This window comes from Sceloporus undulatus, chromosome 5 (assembly GCF_019175285.1).
Source record: "Sceloporus undulatus isolate JIND9_A2432 ecotype Alabama chromosome 5, SceUnd_v1.1, whole genome shotgun sequence".
In the NCBI taxonomy this organism is placed as follows: domain Eukaryota; kingdom Metazoa; phylum Chordata; class Lepidosauria; order Squamata; family Phrynosomatidae; genus Sceloporus; species Sceloporus undulatus.
In genome coordinates, this window is record NC_056526.1 from 103087611 (window position 1) to 103108768 (window position 21158).

Genomic DNA, 21158 nt, shown 5'->3' on the forward strand with positions numbered 1-21158 from the left:
AGTGTTTTTAAAACGCGGTGTCATCATTCACGTGTGCACAAAGCAAAGGTGCTCTATCGGGTAGGAGCACATGCAATCATGTATAAAGTCCTGTGGTGTGGCTATTCTTGCATATTGCAGGACGAGAGTAGTAGCAGTAGGTAATCCATGGTTTTCAGTAGAGCATTAGAATCATAGAATCATAGAGTTGGAAGAGACCGCACAGCCCCCATCCGTCAAACCCCATCTGCCATGCAGGAAATCCAATCAAAGCATCCCTAACAGATGGCCATCCAGCCTCTGCTTAAAACCTCCACGGAAGGAGACTCCACTACCTCCGAGGGAGTATGTTCCACTGTCGAACAGCCATTTACTCTCAGGAAGTTCGCCTAATGGTTGAGGTGGAATCTCTTTCTACAGCTTGAATCCATGGCTCCGGGTCCAGTCTCTGGAGAAGCAGAAAACAAGCTTGCTCCCTCCTCAATGACATCCTTCCAAATATTTAAACAGGGCTATCATATCACCTCTTTACCTTCTCTTCTCCAGGCTAAACTCCCCAGCTCCCTGGGGTTCTCAGTTTGTGGCTATCCAGTGTTTTGGCTTCAGTTTCCCAGAAGCCCGCAGCAGGGTCAGTGATTGGAGATTCGAAAGCTGAACTCTAAACCATCTTGAATATTGACAAACAATCAGATATTGACAACCAGTGACCGGAACAATGTTTCCTCCAATGTTTGATGTGCTGTTCGTTTCCCAGTGTCCAGTGGACGGGTACCAAATTTGTGCTATTGGCTATGACTTATTCTTTCATTCTTGAAAACACTGTGGACCAGGAGCTGATGGCTAGCAGACTGGCACTAGTGCTGGACCATAAGTTTAAATTCCAGAATGTGTTGTGAAAGTACTTATTGAAGTCATTATAAGAGCAGTAAGCGTCATTATAGGCCTGGTACAGACGGGCCTCGACGCCGTCTTGATGATGTGCTAGGGCTGCCTCGGGACGTCGCTTACATATCCCCTGCAACCCTAGCACGTATTCTGTACGTCAACAATGGCAGTGCCCTGCACAGATGAGCCCGCCATTTTGACATGAGGACACTTAGCGTCCGCACGTCACAGCATGATACTGATGTTGTGAGTGCGTCATTGCGCACTGCGGCATCAGTACGCACCGCAAAAAGAACCCACTTTTTGCAGGTTCTTTTCCGCTGGTCTGCACCAGGCCATAGACTTCCATAGTAGTAGTCTCTCCACCACATGCATCTGAGCAAGTAGGCTCAAGTCTATGAAATCTTATGCTACCATCTTCTGCTTTCAGTTAGTCTCAAAAGTGCTACAAGATCCCCTTTGCAGACTGATTTTCCAGACTGACATGACTATGTCTTTGAATTCTGTTAATATAGATGACATCTAGTGGTTAATATAAAAGACTACAAGTAAGGCATATTCAGGTTTTTTTTATTTGAAACAGTAAATATATGCGGGGGCTCTTGTGTATGTTACATTCAATTACTGATAGCTGGAACAACTGAAATATAAGTAAATGTGTTTATTTATAGATGATTTATAATTTATTTATAGATTGAACATAGTTGTGTATGTTAAGCGTGACAGGAAGAACATTGAAAGGCTTTAAGGAAATAATACAGATATCATCTGAAGAGCTTACAGAGGAGGTCTAATATAGAGTATTGTGTTCTTTTCTTTTTTTATTTTAAGGGTTTTGACTTACTATTTACATGACATGGATTGGCTGATCTGTTGGCTTATAACTGTTAGTTGTTTTGTTATTTTGTGCGTGTCACCTTTACTTTCGTATCTGAAAGGTGACTAGTATTTCCAGAGCCAGGAAATTTACTCTGTTTGCTTGCTATAGATACATAACTTGTAAAAAATATGCCATTTCATTTGCTAGTTATAGTGCAGTGTTTTGAAAAAAAAATATTTCCAATAGATGACACTACTTCTGTTTATTGGCACTCTGTAATATAATTTTAAGCAGTTAGCATCAGAGTGTTTAGTGTTCAGAGAGGTAAAAGGAAACCCTAAAAGACTAGATAAAGATCCAGAGAGCTAGCAGTTGGATCAAAAGCAGCAAGAACTATCCCAGGGACAATAAAGTTCCTAAAATGTTACAAACTTTGTTTTCAGGCTCCTTTTTAAAATGGAGTTGGAATGAAGGAGGCATGGTGGCTTGAGTCGTGGTCATTGTCAGGCGACAGGCTTGGTAAGTGAAAGGTCCTGGATTCATTCTCTTGTCAGATTTTCCTTGGGACCTTTAAGGGAAACTGCATTGTCAACCTTATAACTGAAGTGGATGCGTGGTTTGACTTGGTACAGTCCTTCTTCTATATATTCTGATGCTTTGGCATTGAGACAGGAGTTTAAAACAAGTTGAAGGGGTATATTACATGACACCTCAATTCACTGAGCAAATCCTGTCTTTGCCTGAAGCTTATCACACAATGTTGTGGCTCTGAGGGTTGGGTGGTTGGGTGGTTTTGAAACCAATTCATCTATACCTTGAGATGATCTGTTAATGACCCCTCTCTCGGTTTAGTAACCACTTTGAGTATGAATGCCTTGTTCAGTTTCATTGCTAAATTGCAGTGACGCAGTGTGGGTATGGTTGCATTGTTCCTTCCCAGAAGATTCCCCAGTAAACTGCATCAGGGAAACTCTACAGGCCCACAACAAACTCCAACTCCCAGAATTCCATAGCACTTGAGCCACAGAAAGAGAATTAAAGCGGTGCCAAACCGAGTTATTCCTCCAGTGTGGATGCAGCCTCTCCCTCTGGGTTGCTCTGTTTCCATGGGCAACCCTTTCAAAGCGTGGCCCTTTGCTTCCTTGCCTCTCAACGGGAGGAGCCCTCTCCCTTCGCACCTGAAGCATTGGGGTCCTGAGGCCGGTTCTCGGCGTCCGCGCTCTGCTCGGCTCCCATGGCCAGCGGCGGGGCTCGGCACACAGAGGCCGCTGCTCCTGCTTCTCAGGCCGCCTCCAAACCCAGCACACCCCTCGGCCCTCCAGCCGCCATCTGGGCTCTCTGGTTCACACACTTCCGGTCCCCCAGTTTCGCTTCCGGGTCAGGAGAGGAAAACACGCCGCCTCCGGGGTGCGCTTGGTGCGAGAGCGGCGCATGCGCACTGGCTCCGGAAGACTTGAGGGCAGGAGGGGCCGCCCGCGCATGCGCAGCTGGTGCCATCCGAGCCAGGTTCGCTTGTCATTTGGGGCGAAGTCCCATTCAGTCCGACAGGTGGACGCTCAGTGACCCGGCAGGAAGAAGTGGGCGGGGCTTAGGGCCCAGGAAGAAGGCCCGGATGAGGCCCACGCGTCCCTTTGCTATGCTTCCCCCTGGGGCTGAGAGAGTGTGACCTGCCCGAAGTCTCACGCAGTGGGTCTCAAGCCCGGCGGGGATCCGGACCCAGGTCGAAAGAGGAGTCGGAGCCAGCGGTGAGTGAGGCCCCTCCGACACTTCGCCTCTCTCTTACTTAGAATAAAATTCAAAGTTCAGCTGCATCCGCACTGCAGGAATAATCCGGGTTTATCCCGCTTTAAGTGTCCTGGCTGCAGGCTGTGGAATTCTGGGAATGGCAGTTTGTTGTGGCGCTTAAAGCGGGATCAACCCGCATTATTCCTGCAGTGTGGGCATAGGCTTAGACTCTTCCTTCTTAGTATGTAAAGGGATCTTGTGGCCCCTTTGAGACTCACAGAAAGAAAGAAGTGGGCAGCAGGAGCCTTACTACACTTCAGTCTCCTTCCTCAGATGCACTTGGAAATAACAACAATAATAATAACAATAATAATAATAAATGTAGGGAGATCTTGGGGCACCTTTGAGATTCACTGAAAGAAAGAAGTGGGCAACGGAAGTGGACTGAAGCCAGGAAAGCTCCTGCTGCCCACTTCTTTATTTCAGTGAATCTCAAAGGTGCCCCAAGATCTTCCGATGATGATGATGATGATGATGATTATTATTATTATTATTATTGTATCCAAGTGCATCTGAGGAAGTGGGCTGACGTCTCCCAAAGCTCCTGCTGCCAAGTTCTTTCTTTCTGTGAGTCTGAAAAGTGCTGCAAGGTCTGTCTCTCCACAGACTGATTCCAGATACTAACATGGCTATAGCTTTGAATCCTTCCTTCTTACTTAGACTAAATCTGGACTAACCGCTCTGTAGACCCTGGGTGCTTTGGCTGCTGGGCATACCCTCGGTGGTCTTCCTTCTCCAGGGGCAGATTTGGCTTTACTCTGGTTCACTAGTGTCTCTGCCTCCCATTGGGAAAGGCAGCCCCAAGGGGCACTCCTCACTCAGCCCTGCCTTCCTTGCCCCCCTCAGGGCTCCTGGGGACAGAGGAGAAGCCCCACCACCGTCCTCTCAGGCCCTCCCTCCCTTTGGTCTCTTCCTTGGCAGCGATTCCAAAGGGCCCTTCCTGCCGTTGGACTGACCAAGAGGAGGAAGATCCGGATCCCAGCCCTGTCTCCCGGATTTGGGTGGAGGGAGGGGATTAGTAAAATACTGAGGTCATTTAACCAAAAGCCAGCCAAGGGCAGGGCCTGCTGGGAGCAACTCAGTCTTGGGCCTTCCAACCTCCACTTTCCTGGGCCTCATTCACACTACATAATAAACCGGTTTTCAAACCACTGTAAATCACTTTAAAGGGCCCATATTTGCACTGCCACAGAATTTCTGGTGTGGTTTGCGGGTCAGGAGCACTAAACTCAGATCACTAAACCTGTTCTTCTGAATCCAGCACATTCCCTGCGTTTGAAAAAACAATTTGATTTAACACAAGTGCGAATGTGTTGACAATTGGATTCAGTTCCCTGTGACACGATCATCCCTGTGATGCAACTCCTTTTTGAATCAATCTGGTTGACGAATGTAAATGTGAAATAGATAAAATGGAAGTGGGCAGGTTCGATCGCGGGTGGAATAGTGTGAACATCTATTCGATGTTGAATCAATCCATTGATTCGATACGATCCAACTCAAAAAATGGTTTCTTATGTAGTGTGAATGAGGCCCTGGAATGCCAAAGGACCAGGAAAGGTGGCAAACACAACTTTATATTTGGGCACCTTTGGGGTTTTTCCTGGGCTTAACCACCCGTGTTGTTTTCCCTTGACACCCATCAACCTAAAATGTAGGGAAGAGGGAAACTGTGACAAAAGCCTGCAACTCCCTCCAGATAATTAGAAGAGCTGGGCAGTTCAAATCTATGGCTGGAATTCATTGCCTTGACTCGACTATTCCTTTTCTTATCAGTTCTACTTAATCACTTGGGTCCAAAACACACTGCAGAAATAATCCCAGTTGAGACTGCTTTAACTGTCCTGGCTCAGGGCTAGGGAGTCCTAGGACAGTGATGGTGAACCTTTTACAGACCAAGTGCCCAAACTGCAACCCAGACCCCACTTATTTATTGCAAAGTGCCACATCCCTCTGGCTTTCTAGTAAGGAACTCTGGCAAACTCTGTGCTATGGCGTGCCATAGGTTCGCCATCACTGTCCTAGGAACTGTAGCATATTGTGGCCCCAGAACTCTCTGACAGAGCAGCCTACATGTCTCACAAAACTACAGTTCGCAGGATTCCCTAGCACAGAGCCAGGTCTCAAACTGGATTATTTCTGCAGTGTGTTTTGGACCTTGTACCTGCAGGCAAGAGTGAGAAAGTGAAGCAGAAGCCGCAATTTCTATCCTCTGCCCTGCCTTGCCCAATGGTTTCCCAAAGAAAGATGTTTGATGTTTGAAATGGCAGCAGTGAAAGCAGTGAAGGGGAGATGGGCCTGCTGAGGATACTTGCCCAAGAGCTCTCCATCTTTGCTTTTGGATTTCATTAAGGACCCCTGCTATATTCAAATACTTATTCTTTCTTGGTTTCTTGCCCCCTTCAGACTCCAGCCTTCTCAGCTTCCCTGGATTCCAGAACACCTCAGCTGTCTCTTGTATTTATTTAGCCTTCAGTCAAAACCAAATCAGTAAAGTTTCTTCACTAGAGTTGTTCCACAGACTGCTTTGTCTCATCTCAGAAGCTTCACTAATGTGTGTGATACAGTACAGGTTAAAAATATGCACCAGTGCTAAAAAGTTAAACAAGGAAGTATGAAAAATAAAATGACAAACATGTTCACAGTCTAGAATAACTTAAGATACACAATGTGTTCTTCCACATTGGGGAGGATGAACAGTGTGTTTCTCTTTATATTAAATTATGGTGCATGTCTTCCAGACTGGAAATACTTTTCTGGTAATTTCAGACCTGGCTCTTGCCCCTGAAAAATTAAGTGTGGTGCTTTAGTTATAGCATAGTGTATGTCTCTCAGCTTTTTAATACTCTTAACTCACTCAGCAATAATGTAGTTGTGGTATTCTGAAATAAGTGGCATGGTTCCATTTATTAAAGGAAGTAACACTATGTACTCTTGTCCATTATGGAGATGCCCTTTAAGCCCAAGCCAGCCTCTTTTCTTAGCTTTATGTGCTGAATTCTTCTGTATCACAAACCTGTGTACACACCCAATGTTCTGACTCACTATTTTACACATCATTATCGTTTCATCACAAAGTGGACATAGGGAGTGTTTTAAATATTGCTGCAATGGATCTAGAGTTGCTTACTTCCTTTCACCTGACTGGGATTTGTTGTGTGTGTGGTTGTTGTTGTTGTTTTTAAAGCATCTTTCTGATGCGTGGAAATTTAAAAACCTAGTTTTCCTTACCTTGAAGCTACATTTTAGAGGAAAAGGGGATCTTGTGTGCAGCTGTTAAAAGCCCTGAAGCTTTCCCCCAAGAAAGAATACTGAACAGTAATAGAGGGTTTTTTAAATAAAAGCATTGGACACGGACACTTAGGGGAAATCTTGAGAGCAATCTTCAACATTTGCACACAGTCTAATGAGTCTTCATCGTATTGACATTCTTTTGGTAAATCACAGATCTAACTGAATGCCAGTTTTAGACAAAAACATAGAAATAGCTTTCTTCACAGTCATGGAGTGATAAATTCACAGCAGTGACCATTGTGCTTGTATGTTTTCTCTTGCCTTCCAACAGGGATGTAGCCAAGGGGGGGGGTTCTTGGGGTCCGGACTCCCCCCTTCCATTAGAAAAATGAATGGTGCGTGCTGGTGCGCTGCCGCACCCAAGCCCCATTATAATGGTGGCACTTAGTCTGGACCCCCCCCCCCTTCCTAAAATCCTGGCTACATCCCTGCTTCCAAACTTCAGACATCTTTCATTATGGCTTGTGAGAAATGCCAAAATGAAAGATGCCTCGGGTTTCATAAACCACAGTTTTTCAGCTGCATTCAAACTCTGAAATTGGTCTTTTCTCTTTACTACAAACCAACAAATGAAACAAAGGCTGTGAAAATCTTTATGCCTATATTGACTATGTCACCACTATCTCTGGGTGAGAACCAAAGTTCTGGTCTATCACTGCAAAGAAGAATAAACTTTCTCACTAAAAATCCGTTACCTTTATTCAACAGTCATGAATTAATGCAATATGTAGCCAGTTTTATTTATAGGGAACACTCTTATGTTCTTGTGTCATTTTCGTCTTGTCTTCCCTTCCATTCTCTGATTTACCTGACATTTTGAAGGCGTAGTTTTGTTTTTTGGTTGACGTGGCTAAACAAGTGGGGGATTGAGAGGACCTGCACATTTCCTTAATAATATACACTAGAGTTCCCAGTGACAGTCATGTTCCATGTACTTGATTGTTCCCATGAAGCAATTTTATCTGGATCTGGAAATATTACCAAATTTCAAGCAAATTTTGTCTGCATTTTCACAAGGGGAAATTCCAACTTCTATGAAAGATAGGTATGCCATACCTTTATGCTACATCTTGTGTAATTCTCCATTGCATACAATCTGTAAATGTGAAGCCACATGCTAAATGGTACTATGTGTGTTATGGACTGGGAAGGGATTTGCATGTGGCATTAAAAACCAAGTAACACCCTCTTTTTTCTTACTAGAACAAGCAATGTGGCCTTCTTAAAATGACCATATACTACATGTAAATGGCCCTGGTGAAAACAGAGGAAAAACATAAGGAACACATCACACTTAAGCAAAAGAAATGTCTCTCTGGATTGCCCAGTGCTTTGCCTGTGCCTTGGCAGTGGTGGTCTGTGTCATGCTGAAACCATCCCAAAGTCAAGCATGTTCCACAGAGAAGATGGAGAACATCACTGTTGATATACAAAAGGCCCTTTCTAAAGGCATCCGGGGGACAGATCCAATCTCAACTGCATCTTCAGAAGCCTGTGTTAACATGTGCTGTTTGGGGGCAGAAATAGAAGGTAATAATGGTCCTTTGGGGATGCATGTGCATTATAGATTTCCAATACATTGTTTACTCAGACATAAGTTTCAGTTTCTTCAATGTACAGCATTGCAGATTTAAACTGACTTAACAATTGCTCTGCATGGGTCAGGTGGTTGTGGTAGTGGTCAGAATTCGCATCAGTTTCACCAAACTAGAATTCTCAGGATTCGAGGCAAACATGAGAGCTGTGACAGCAAAAACTGATATCAAATGGATACTTTTTTATCATGGAATGGTTACTTTTGGACTGCATTGCTCAGAATTCCCTACTAGCACGTGTTCTATCATCCGGCAGGCAACTATACTAGTTGTGGGATGTTCTCATTGTCATTTGCCATCAAGTCAGTTTTGACCTACAGCAACCCTATGAATGACAGACTTCCAAGAGCCCTACTTGTCAACAGCCCTACTGAGGTTTTGAAAACTTTGGGCCGTAGCTTCCTTTATCAAGTCAACTGAACTGCAGTTTGGTCTTCCACTTTTCTTACTGCCTTTCATTTTACCAAGCATCATCTTTAACAATAAATCATGTGACCTCATGATCTATCCAGAATGCAATAACTTCAGTTTAGTAGCTTTAGCATTAATCAGTTCATTTATTTGTCTTTTTTGCAGTCCATGGGATCCATAGAACTCCCATTCACCACCACATTTCAAATGAGTTTATTTTCTTCCTGTCAGCTTTCTTTTACTTTCCAACTTTCATTGCCATGCATAGAAGTATGGAGATATTATGATTCTGACGTTGGCATACTTTATGGTTGTGAACTTTATATAGTTCTTTCTTAGTTGCCCCTCCAAGTCTTAGGCTGAAGTTCTGTTAGGCAGTTAGGATGTCATAATGTAATTTTACAGGCTAGTTGTACCTACTTCGTAGTCACCATCACCATGACCACAAATAGCATTGAAATCCACCTTAACCGCCAGTCAGTCATCCAAAGCAACAGAGTTCTGTGGTACTGTTCAATAGGGAATTGTAGGGTGACATGATAGTCCCCTTCTGTAACTGAGCAATGTTGTACCAGGCTGATCAAATCTCCTGATCAACAGGAGCAGAGAACATCAGTTGGAATGGTGAAATGGCTTTTAAAGTGGGTTTCAGGGGTTGGATTAGGAGAAGGAACATAGTGTCTGGTGCAGGATCTCTGATTTCTTATCACATTTTTTATTTTAACTGATAACTGAGCCAAAGTGCAGAAAATCTTTAAAATTTCAATGCCTTCATCATCCATTTTTCATTAATAATCAGCAATAATCCTGCTTTTTCTTCTATTTAAAGTAGTCATCAGTAGTCATGCCAAATCTTCATTAGTTTCTGCTAGTAACATGGCATTATCTGCATCTTTTAAACTACTATTCATGTTTCTTCCTTCAATTTTCACTGAGTCAAACCTGACTTTCATATGACATGTTGTGCATTTATATTAAACCGATAGGGTGATAAAATGCACCCTCGCCAATGGGAAACAATTTCACTTTCCATTTCTGCTATGTCTATGACCTCTTGTCCAGAGTATAGATTACACATAGGGACAGTCTCAAAAGTTGTGGCATTCCCATTTATTTTACAGTGATCAATCTTTTTTCAGGATCCACTGAGTCAAAGATTTTGCTGTAATCTATAAAGCGTGGTCTTGTTTTGTTCTGAAATTCTTTGGTACACTCTAGTAGTCACCCTATGTTTTCAACATGATCTCTAGTGTTTTTTTCTTTTTCTGAGACCAACTTGAACATTTGACATTCCTTGCTCTGTATATGTTAAAGATTTTATTGTAAAATCTTGATCATCACTTTGCTTGCATTTATCCTAACACATGCTATCTTGTAATTCTGGGAGATGTAGTCTAACAAAGTATATTTTTCAAAATCTGGCTTGTAGTACACAGTTGGCTGCCTTGTAGTAACTTGGAATAGGCTAAGCCAGAACAGGGAGTTGGTGCTGGGAGCTCAAACATACAGTTTATATGCAACTATAAGTCAACGTCATGTATAAGTTGAGGGCAGGTTTTGGGGCCAAAATTATGGATTTTGATACGACTCATGGATAAGTCGAGGGTAAAACTTAGGGTGGTGTCACAAAGGATATAAAGAACAAACCAGAGGAAAATGATGACAGTGAATGTACAAATTTCTAGCAGGCGTAATTGTTCTAAAGGCTGAATGGATGAGGAGGAAACTACGGGAAATGGTGACTGATATATGGGGGAGGTGACCAGGTGTGGACAAGGCTAAGAAAGGGTGTAAATGTGAAAAAGGAGGCAAAGCAAAGAAAATGGCAACTACATTAGCAGTGATTATAGTCTTTAAATTTAATGTGATGACTGCCTGGTTTTAATCCAGAAAAGCAGACAAAGGACTGAAATAGAAGGCCAGAAGGGATGGCTTGAAGCCACCCCTACCAAAGGCAGGTTGAGGCCATGGTAACCGCACACAGTGGCCCCAATCTGCCTTGAAGCCACCCAAAAAAGCAGCAAAAAGCCAGCTTTGTGCCCGAGCCACTGCCAGAAGCTGGCTTCATGATGCTCCGGCAGTATGCAGCATGTAAACACTGCACTGCCAGAGTGTCATGCAGCCGCCGCCATGTAAACGGCTGAGCGGCTTCAGGACGCACAGCGTATAAACACCACGTTCCAAAGCTGCCCGGACGGCGGTGCAAAAGGGCTGTCTGTTTCAGCCCAAACTTATACAAATATCTTGTTCAAAGCCTGATTCCTCTTGGTGTTCCTTTGAGGAAAGAGCCAAGGAACTGCCATCATTCAAAAAGGTCAGAAGGGCCACTGCAGTAGCAAGTCCCACAGCAACTGTTTCGCACAGATCTACTTCTTCTGATCCAGTGAGTGGGCATTATGCTTTTTTGGACTGCAGCTCTCAGAATCCTGAAGCCATTGTGTCCAGGGGGTGAGGTTCTGTTTAGCTGTACTGGAAAATGACTACTGATAACTTTTTGCTTCAGTTGGCTGTAACTGAGGAATGGAAATTGCCATACAAACACAACTTTCAGGCTGTCCTCCATGGAAAAAAATGATAAAAATGTGATTAAAATGTCTTTTTTTAATAGAAAGGTGTTTTTATTTCGTTTTAAAAATGCTTTAATGCTGTTTTAACTTATTTTTAACTTGTGTGTTTAAATCAAAGTCAGTTTAATTTTATTTAACTTATGTATTAAAATGGGGTTTTTAAACTGTAGTATTGTGTTTTTAAGCTATTGTATGCTGCCTTAGGTCCCACACTGATGAGTTTATCACACTAGCAAGATTCTGTGGGAAAACGGGAGTTAAACTAGATTTAAACCAAAGAAAACTCAGAAGTTTTGTTGCAGTTAACGTGAAATAACATGAAGTTAATCTGAACGCAAAGCGGAGAAAACTGGCAGCTTTTTACTTTCGGAGCAACCCGAAAGTAAAAAAGCTGCTGTTTTTCTCTGCTTTGCGTTCGGATTAACTTCGCATTATTTCACTTGGGCAGTCCCCTAGTGTGCTAAACTAACTGAATTTGCAAGTTTGGTTTAAATTCGAATGTATTTTAAATCACATTTAACTCCTATTTTCCCAAGAGATCTCCCCTAGTGTGACACTGAGAGAAAGATGGGTTATAAATAAAAGGGGGAAATAAAGAAAGATACCTGTTTCTCTGATCATCTTCATTCTGCACACCCTTGTTAGAGATAATACACTAGCACTTCTGAGGTTTGCTTTTATAAAACAGCCAAATACAAACTTGCTGTTAATATAGATTTAGGCTATGTCTTGTGTTTTCCAGGCAACAAGCTGTGCAACTATGTAGTCTTTAATGCCAAAAAGAAGGGCAATTCTCCAAATTGCTATCTGTTTTATTTTCCCACCACGGAAATTTGCCCTGTGAAACAAGTATTAGGTCTGGTGACCTACAGAATAATAAAAGGTAAGTAGTGATAAATATTTGACTCACTGAGTTTATAATTTCTGGGATTCAGTATTTATTCAAATATACCTATCCAATGAACCACCCCTAATCCACTACACAATATTGCTAACAGCTAGGTTAGCCAGTTCAGGAACATTCGAAGCCTTGAGGTTTCCAGATGAAAACTTGAGACCTGGGGGGCTCTGATGAATGTTATTAAGTGTTTATGGATTCAGTACCAATCACAGTTGCTCATAACTTGTCATTCAAAAATACAAACACACCGGGGGGTGGGGGAAGAGAGAACATATTTTCTTGTTTGGAAATTAAGACAGACCTCTTAACTAAAAGGTTGTTCCCAGATCAGGGTGAAATGAGCCTATTATTCCTTTTCACTTATGAAGGGATAATGAAGGAGTATGTAGGTAACTTGATTCTAGCCAGAAGATGAGGGCAGAGCAGAGGGTAGACCCTGGCTCCACAAAGACTGAGAGGGAAGTAGAAAACTAACTACTCAGACCTCCTAGAAAACCTTTGTGAATCGCAGCAACAAATCAATTAAATCCTGCAAAATTGTAGTAATTAGCTCCTTCCTAGTTGAGCTGTAGATTTACACCCAGCATTTTCCTCTTGCCCAGAGCAGAGACCACAAAAATTGGAGAATTTGCTCCCTCACCTCCTGCTTGAAGGTGACCCACGAAAACTAGATATTCAAGACCAGACCCTGATATCTGACAATCCTGCCTGCAACATAATTTAAAAGCCAAATAACCTTAATTTGAAACTAAGACAAAGACATGAATATAAATATTTGTCTACCAGCAGCCATCAATCTGGGGAAGGGTTGGAGGAGTTCTTAGTTTTAGTTTGTTTGTTTCTTTGTTTTCATTCTGTTTTTCTCTTTCAGCAATAGCAAAGAGGTCCTCAAAATCATGCTTTAAAAGATAGATTTTAGAAAGTTTTTAAAACCTCAGCTAGAGACATGAAGACAAAAAAGTCTTCTAAAATCTCTATACATCATGCATCTTCCTCTGTTTCTTCCCATCACTGGTCTATTTGATTGATCAATTATTTGATTGAGTGAAATCTCAATACAATATAGAAAAAAGTGTTTGTCAAGCCACTGAAGGCATTCCACCTAAACATTCGAAAGAGCTTCCTGACAGTAAGAGCTGTTTGACAGTGGAACACACTCCTTCAGAGTGTGATGAAATCTATTTCTTTTGAGGTCTTTAAACAGAGGCTGGAAAGCCATCTGTCAGGAGTGCTTTGATTGTGAGTTCCTGTATGGCAAGGGGTTGGACTGAATGACCCTTGTGGTCTCTTCCAACTCAATAATTCTGTGATTCTAAGTGTGGATGTGTCTCTCAGTTACTAATCTGAAAACACTTCTGTCTTTTTAATGGTAATGGTTCCCAGGTAAGACACCCATAGACACTATGATACATCCAGATGATGTTTTTATTCTTCAAGCATCTTCCAACATTCATAGGAAGTGTTGTCTTCCATTTATAACTATTCTGTGTTTTTTATCACCTATTCCTCCTTTTTTTATTTCTATCAAAATATTAAATGTGATAACTGCATAGTGCCCCTTGATAGGTAGCCATAGAAAGAATTTCTAACTTTCCAACAAAACCAGGAGAGTTGTTTGAAAAAAGCCATGGCAGTGAACGACTGCCAAATGGTGTATATCTAGTTTAGACTTACTCATTTGCTTTTGAATTAAGAGGATGCGACTGTTATTTGCTATGCTAATCAATCAACAGACCCAGTAAGACAAGCCCCAATCACTCATGGCCATATATATGATGATGCATTTGGTTGAAAGAGACGTTAATTCTGGGAGCCTGGTTATATACTGTACATTATATGAATGTTTTACAGTGCTGTCAGTTACTTTGTAAGCTTTGATTTTTTTTTCCTCCCGTAAATTGTATTTCATATTCATTTTTTCTATAAAAAAAAAGAGAATGTGAATTTCCATCACTGACAATTTCAGACTTAATGAATGATAATGAAAATAATAAAATGGTTTTCTTTTCTTTTCTTGACACAGAGATCTCCAAGCCTGCTCCTATCACAAGCGTGGTTTTTCATCCTACTGTAAATGGCAGTTTTATGTCTGCACAAATTGCCATGTTTGATCCTTATAATATAACAAATGCTTCCCATGAACCAGATCCTTTGCAGAAACCTATTGCTTCTAATCAGATGGAAATCTTGGATCACTCAGACAGAATTGATGAACATTCCCAATATCCAAAAGAGGAAAGGGGAAATGATTCAGAGAGGACACCACCACATAAAAGTAGCAGTGTGTTGCTACCAGGTATTGTTAATCCTATACAACACACTGTTCCAACTGCAGAACATCCAGTTAAGCTGCCTGTTGTTACCACTGGCAGCCAGACTGTTACTGTTGCTACTCTAAGCTCACGTGTATCTCCTAGCCGTACTACAAACACCAAGTCTGCAACAGTTTATCATGGAAATACACCTTTAGAAGCTGCAAATCCAAGAAGCACGAGTATTTCCCATCCATCAGCTGCTTCTGAATCTAGTGCCAGCAAGACCAACCAGTTACCTTCTAGTCTACCTACTAAAGATTCTTCGGCTTCTTTATATTATGTCCTCCTTCATAATGAACAGCAAGAGTTTGAAGGTGATAAACTTGGTGGAAATCTGGACCAGAAACAGACTGCTCTCTCTGTTGACCAAAGTGTACTTCTTATTGCATTGCTCTTTGGGGTGATATTCTTACTCTTGGTTACAGTGCTGGTAGGGAGGAAGATGCTTGAATCTCTTCAGCAAAGGCAATACACTAGGCTGGACTACTTGATCAATGGTATGTATGCCAATGTGTAACACAGATGATGGGTTAAATTTGTCATATAGGTAGGAGGTCACCTTCCCTTTTTTATAGGGCCAGGTCTAAACTTTATACTAGGAACGTTCTGATGTTTAAAGTTCCCTGTTGACATCTTTTGCTCATTTGTACTGTGGGCTGATGGAATGCTAAGTCTTCTGCTTCCCATCTCAGGAAATTGTGATCGTTTGGAATATTGTCCTATTGACATGATTTATAACTTAATATTCAGGTCATATTTGTCATAGTTATTTGTCTGGCTGGGCAGTTTGTGTAATGGCCAGAATCACCAGTCTTCAGAGGCAATCTAACCTCACTATAGTCTATCAAAAGTCAAACACAAAGGGAGAGAACCAGTCTGCTCAAGTAGAATGGTCATATTACATAAGGTCAGATGATGTAGAGGCAGAAGGCAAAGCTTCATTTGTGTCTATTTCTTCCCTGATATCTAATAAGCCTGCTTACACATTTCACTTCAGAAAAACTAAAGGCCAAGGTCCAAATGCTAGTCTCAGCACAAATAAAATCAATTGTATTAGTAGATGAATGGTAAATTAACATGTAAGTCCCATTGTTTCAACTGTAGCCATTGGATTTAGGCCAAAACCAATGATTTTGACTTTCAGGAAAGCATATTACATAGCATACAGTATTTATTTAAATCAAATAATTCATGTGACATTACATGTGAAAGCAATACATTTCCCACACCAGCATCTAACAAAGCAAAGTGTAACACTAACACTTGGCCTGAGTCAAATAGAGAGCAAAGTCTTACAAGAAACACAGCTGGAAACAGCAGCTCGCTCTTCTGTTCCTGTCATAATTACTGTGTGGATTTTCCTGATCCCACACTGGGTTTTTGCCTTACAGCAGCAGAGACCAGAGGTACAACTAGGACCAGAATTAATGGCGCCACAATCTGTTCCTCCACCCCAAATGGCCATCTAGACAGAATGACAGAAAGTGACCAAAAATGTGGATTAGTCCCTAGGTATGCTAGTGCTCCCCAAGTTTGCTGCTTCTATTTTTTTTAAAAAAATATATAGCTTAGAATCATTTCTTTTGTTCTTTAAAAATATAATATCCTCTTCTATAACCAAATAATACTTATCCCCAGATACTGTATTTAATATCAGAGCAGCCGAAACAAACTCCATTTTAATCCAGGAGCTGATATGATCCTGTGATTTAGGTGAGTGCAAAATTCCCTTTTTAAAAAAATCAGGTTTGGCAAACAGGTTTCATTTTTTGTTTGTTGCTGTAATATATCAGAAATGTAGAAGCACTTGTAAAGCTGCAGCTGTGGATGGGGTGGAGGGAAAAGAAGACGTATTCGTTGTGTGCTTCACAACTGTCATTCATGTGGCCCTCTGAAGTGAGACAAGAGGTAAGCAATAACACCATTAAGTACTTGGACTAAAATTACTTGACTGCACCCTGGAAACATGCAACTTAATGATGCCTGATATGGGGTAAATTATATAGGATGTTATGGAAGGAAGGGAGAAACTTGGGCAGCCTTTTAAGCAGTAGTCCTCTGTAATATTTAGTTCTCCTTTGAGGTCTTAGTAGCATCTGCAGGGATTTTTTTAATGAGCCACCAGTTAATTTAGACATTCCCCTTCCTTAAAAATCACTACTTATTCTCTTAAAGATGTAGCATACAGCTGTTTCATTGTACTTTGTAATTAAATCAGTACAAATCAAATGAAATGTTTTTGACCTTCTGAATGTCTTATTGCTGTTCTGTATGTTTTTATATATGTATCTGCTTAAATTTTTAGTATAATGATATTTGAAAGAAATATCAGCTTGCATAAATGCAATGAGAAGCTTCCTCAAGCAACCACCTTTGATAAGGGTCAGTGCCACTCTTGAACATCCAGGAATAAGAGCTTATATTACCTGTGGGCTATTGGTCTATATTTCCTGACATCTAGGCAAAATGTACTCTACTTTAATTCATTGCTACTTATCTGCCCTTCATAGAATCATAGAGTTGGAAGAGACCACAAGGGCCATCCAGACCAACCTCTTACCATGCAGGAACTCACAATCAAAGCACTCCTGACAGATGGCTATCCAGCCTCTGTTTAAATACCTCCTAAGAAGGAGACTCCATGAACCTCTGAGGGAGTGTGTTCCACTGTCTAACAGCTGCTACTGTCAGGAAGATCTTCCAATACCGCAATTTGGTTGTTCTTGAATACTGCTGGCAGGAACAGCAGTAAACTTGGAAATGTCACATACTTCATTCAGCTTCAATTTAATAAAATCGCTGTATGTTGGATAATCCAGGGATAATTTCCCACACGATATTTCTTTATATACCATCTCCCAGGTTATTTTTTTAAATTTACATGGTCCCAAATTCCATTAATTTAGCTGGACTATAGAACTGAGAAACTGGATGGGCTACAGAAATTGCTACCAATTACACAGTTCTCCCCCTGCAAGACCTGACAGGCAGAATACTCCACTCACATTCTCCATATAATTCTTCCTAATGTTCTCTTAGTTTGATTACCTTAAATTACATAAAATATATAAATGACTACATACTCTTACAGTTATTTCTCAGAGCTACTGGCAATAATCTTTGAGAGCTCCTGGAGAACAGGGGTAGACCCAGCAGACTGGAGGAAGGCTCTACCTCTTATCTCTGATTGTTTCCTAGTAAGATGTTGGTTTATCCTGTGGGATAAGGCATGATCTGTAGCCTGCCAAGTGGTGTTTGACTGCAACTGCTGTCATTCTTCAATTTAAACACTTATGCCTGAGCTTTCTCATTTTCACCATTCTTCTTTTCCACCTCTTTTCTTTTGTGCTACATCTTTTAAATTATTGACTCTAAACAAGAACAGTTTTACTACTGATATTTGAACTTGCTACTGCCTTCAGAGCATTTTCAATATGCACTGCAAACAAATGCTTTAAATAAAAAAAGTATCTGACTCACACTCTGTACTTGTTTCTGTTGTGTGCTGGGTGAGATGATAATGATTTGTATGTGAACCTTTCTACTATAATCATGCACATATCCCTGCCTGGTTGTGATTAGACATTCTGAGATGTGGTGCCTATTTAGAGGCAACGGATCAGTTAAGATAATTCACCCCAGAAGTCTGACAGGTCTGAGGTTTTCTCGCAGCTCTTGGAGATTTATCACTTCAACAGAACTGTTTTGTCAAAGACCTGACAGACCCCTGGAATGAGAAATGGCCTGGGCAGTTGACACTAAGCTCCTAAATATCCCCTCTTTTTCAATTTAAACATATGGAAGAACCAAAACAATATAGGTAGACAAAAACCTCATTTTAACTGAACTAACCAGTGTTAATTACTATACCATTCTGCATGTGACTTTGGAACCTAAGCAAAATCAGTCCTAGTTCATCCTTGATTGGGAGATTGCCATGGAAAAGCAAGGGGTCTCCATGTAAAACTAGGAAGGAATCCTGTCCAAAGTTCCTGAGAGCCACTATCAGTCCAGTTTGACAGTACTGAGCTAGATGAACCAATGGCTCAACTCAGTATAGTCCACAGATTCAACCATCTATGGCTTGAAAATGTTTTTTAAAAATTCCAAAAAGCACATCTTGTTTTTGCCATTCTTTATAAGCGATTTCATTTTATTATGCCAGTATATATAAGGAGACTTAAGCATCCACAGAATTTGGTATTCCCGGGGGTCCAAATCTCAGTGGCTAATAAGTGCCCAATGTATAAAGCAGCTTCTTGTATTTCACAGTCCCAACAGAACATAGGCTAGAACATCGGTGTGGAAGACCTCTTCCATGGGATAGAAATAGACAAATTGTTCTTTGCCACTCTTTTTTATGTACAGAATCATCCAGTGGATTTTTTTCAGGTGATTTTTAAAATTACATTTTGTCCACAAGAAGAAACTTGGCAACTTAGTTTGCATTACTATGGTAATTTGACTGTAGATAAGATTGCTTGTATCAGTTCTGGACTGGATGCCATAGTTACTGTATATGTACGTATGTAAATGTATATAAGTCTAGAAATTTTAGTTTAAAAATTGACCCCAAAAACCTGGGTCAACTTGTCCACAGGTCAGTGTAAATACTGTACCTTACTGCCAGTGATGTATTTTACTCCAAGTCTCGAGTCCTTGTAAGATACTTTCAAGTCAAGTCTCAAGTTGAGTCTCAAATCTTATACAGTATTACACAGAATGAAGTAGTAGCATTCCTTTTGTTGTTGTTGTAGGCTTCAAGTCATTTCTGACTTATGGTGACCCTATTACAATGTCTTTTCCTAGCCCTCTCCCTTTTCCTAACTGCCTGCCTTCAGCAACTTGGCAAAGGAGAGGAAGGGAATCTGCCAGGGGATTTGAATGAAGCTGTTGTCATGGCAGACCAAGGGAATATCAAGGCTTTGATTGGACTGTGGTTAGAGAGGAGAGAAGAAGGAGAGGCATAAGTTGCAATACGCTGAGCATGCACATGAGGGCCATGGCAGGGGGCTGAAGCCCCAATAGGCACATGCAGCCTGCACCCAACCCGACTAAGCACACAACTGGCTTTTTCCCCATGGATTTGGGCACTGCCCAATGGCAAGCTATCATATTTACTGAAGGAAAGAGGCTTCTTGAAGCAAACACTGGTAATGGTTGATGCTGTTTGTTATTAGAGACCTCCCGAACAGCTATTTTTAAACCTATAAGGAGAATAATTGCAAGGTCAGCAGGTTGGCAGTTCGAAACCCAAGCCCCTTGATGGAGTGACCTCCCATCACTATTCTCAGCTTCTGCCAACCTAACAGTTCAAAAGCATATAAAAGTGCAAGTGGATAAATAGGTACCACTTGGGCGGGAAGGTAACAGTGTTCTGTGCAGTCATGCTGCCCACATGATCACAGAGTTGTCTTTGACATCGCTGGATCTTTGGCTTAGTAATGGAGATGAGCACCACCTCTTACAGTCAGACATGACTTGACAATTCTGTCAAGGCAAAACCTTTAACTTTTTACCTGAAGAAGCAGCCTGGGATTAAACCAAGTATCCTTCTCAGAGGCCTGTCTGTCAACACGCAGGCTGCCCCTTGCTCACTCTCAGCTGCCCAAGAGTCTGGTGTCTTCCTGAACAGGGTCAGGCTGCACGTGCCCCTTGCCCAGCAATCTTGCCAGGATGAACTGCCACTCCTGTGCCACAAAAGCCCTTCCTGTCCACTGCAGAGAGGTCCCCTAACAAGTAGAGGGTGGGGTAGGGTCCTTGGTTCTTACTGAAGCTAGGCCTGTAACAGGTCTATCACATCTGAATTTACACATCCCCAACAGCTGTTTAGCCAAGGCAGGGCAAGTAAACTAATAATGCCCAGCAGCACTCCGAAGAAAGGCACTGAGGCAACGACAGGTAGAAAGATCCATTAAAGAGGGAGCTCCCAGTTCTATGTAAGTATTTTCATATGGATGCTGGCCATGAGAGCCTTTGACTTCACACCACAAACTACTGTGCTCCCCAACCCAAAGCCAGTATTGCATCCATGAACCTGTATTTCCACATATACTCAACTATATGTTGACCAGTTTTGGGGCCAGAATTATGGATTTTGATATGATTTGTGTATATCTGAATACCAATGTATTTAATTGAATATTTGGTATATAATTGAATAACAATGTCAAGATTGTTCACGTCCGACCATGAAAAATACTGCCAGGAAAAGTTTCAACAGGGCTGGTTATAGATCCTGCAGATGCCACAAACTGCCAAAGTTACCAATAAATGGATCCCAGAGCAAATCATGCCTGAACTCTCCCTAGAAGCCAAGATGGCTAAAGTGGAGCTGTCATAGTTTGGATATGTCATGAGATGATGTGACTCAATGGAAAAGACAATACTGCTTGGTAAATTATAGGAGGATTGATTCAATCAAGAAAGCCACAGCCCTAGCTTTGCAAGATATGAGCAGGGAGCAGGGCTCTTGAATATCTCTAATTCATAGGCTTGCCATAAATCATTGCCATATGTCATTAGTCAAAGTTGTCTTGATGGCAAATAACAATATGTAAATAAATAAATAGTAATCAATAAATCTCTGAATCAAAACTGTTGCAA

The 21158-nt window shown here is 41.5% G+C and overlaps 1 protein-coding gene across 2 annotated transcripts; it reads left to right on the forward strand.

Annotated features, from left to right (window-relative positions):
• Positions 1-3180: 3180 nt before the first annotated feature.
• Positions 3181-18027, forward strand: MANSC1 (MANSC domain containing 1). 2 transcript variants are annotated; one of them, XM_042469732.1, is made up of 4 exons: positions 3181-3429; positions 7967-8293; positions 12079-12219; positions 14261-18027. In XM_042469732.1, the coding sequence occupies exons 2-4, from the start codon at positions 8071-8073 to the stop codon at positions 15067-15069; spliced, it is 1173 nt and encodes a 390-aa protein (XP_042325666.1). In that variant the 5' UTR covers positions 3181-3429; positions 7967-8070; the 3' UTR covers positions 15070-18027. The 2 variants fall into 2 exon arrangements, with proteins under 2 accessions (XP_042325666.1, XP_042325667.1); XM_042469733.1 differs by lacking the exon at positions 3181-3429 and adding an exon at positions 7219-7808.
• The last annotated feature ends 3131 nt before the right edge of the window (positions 18028-21158 follow it).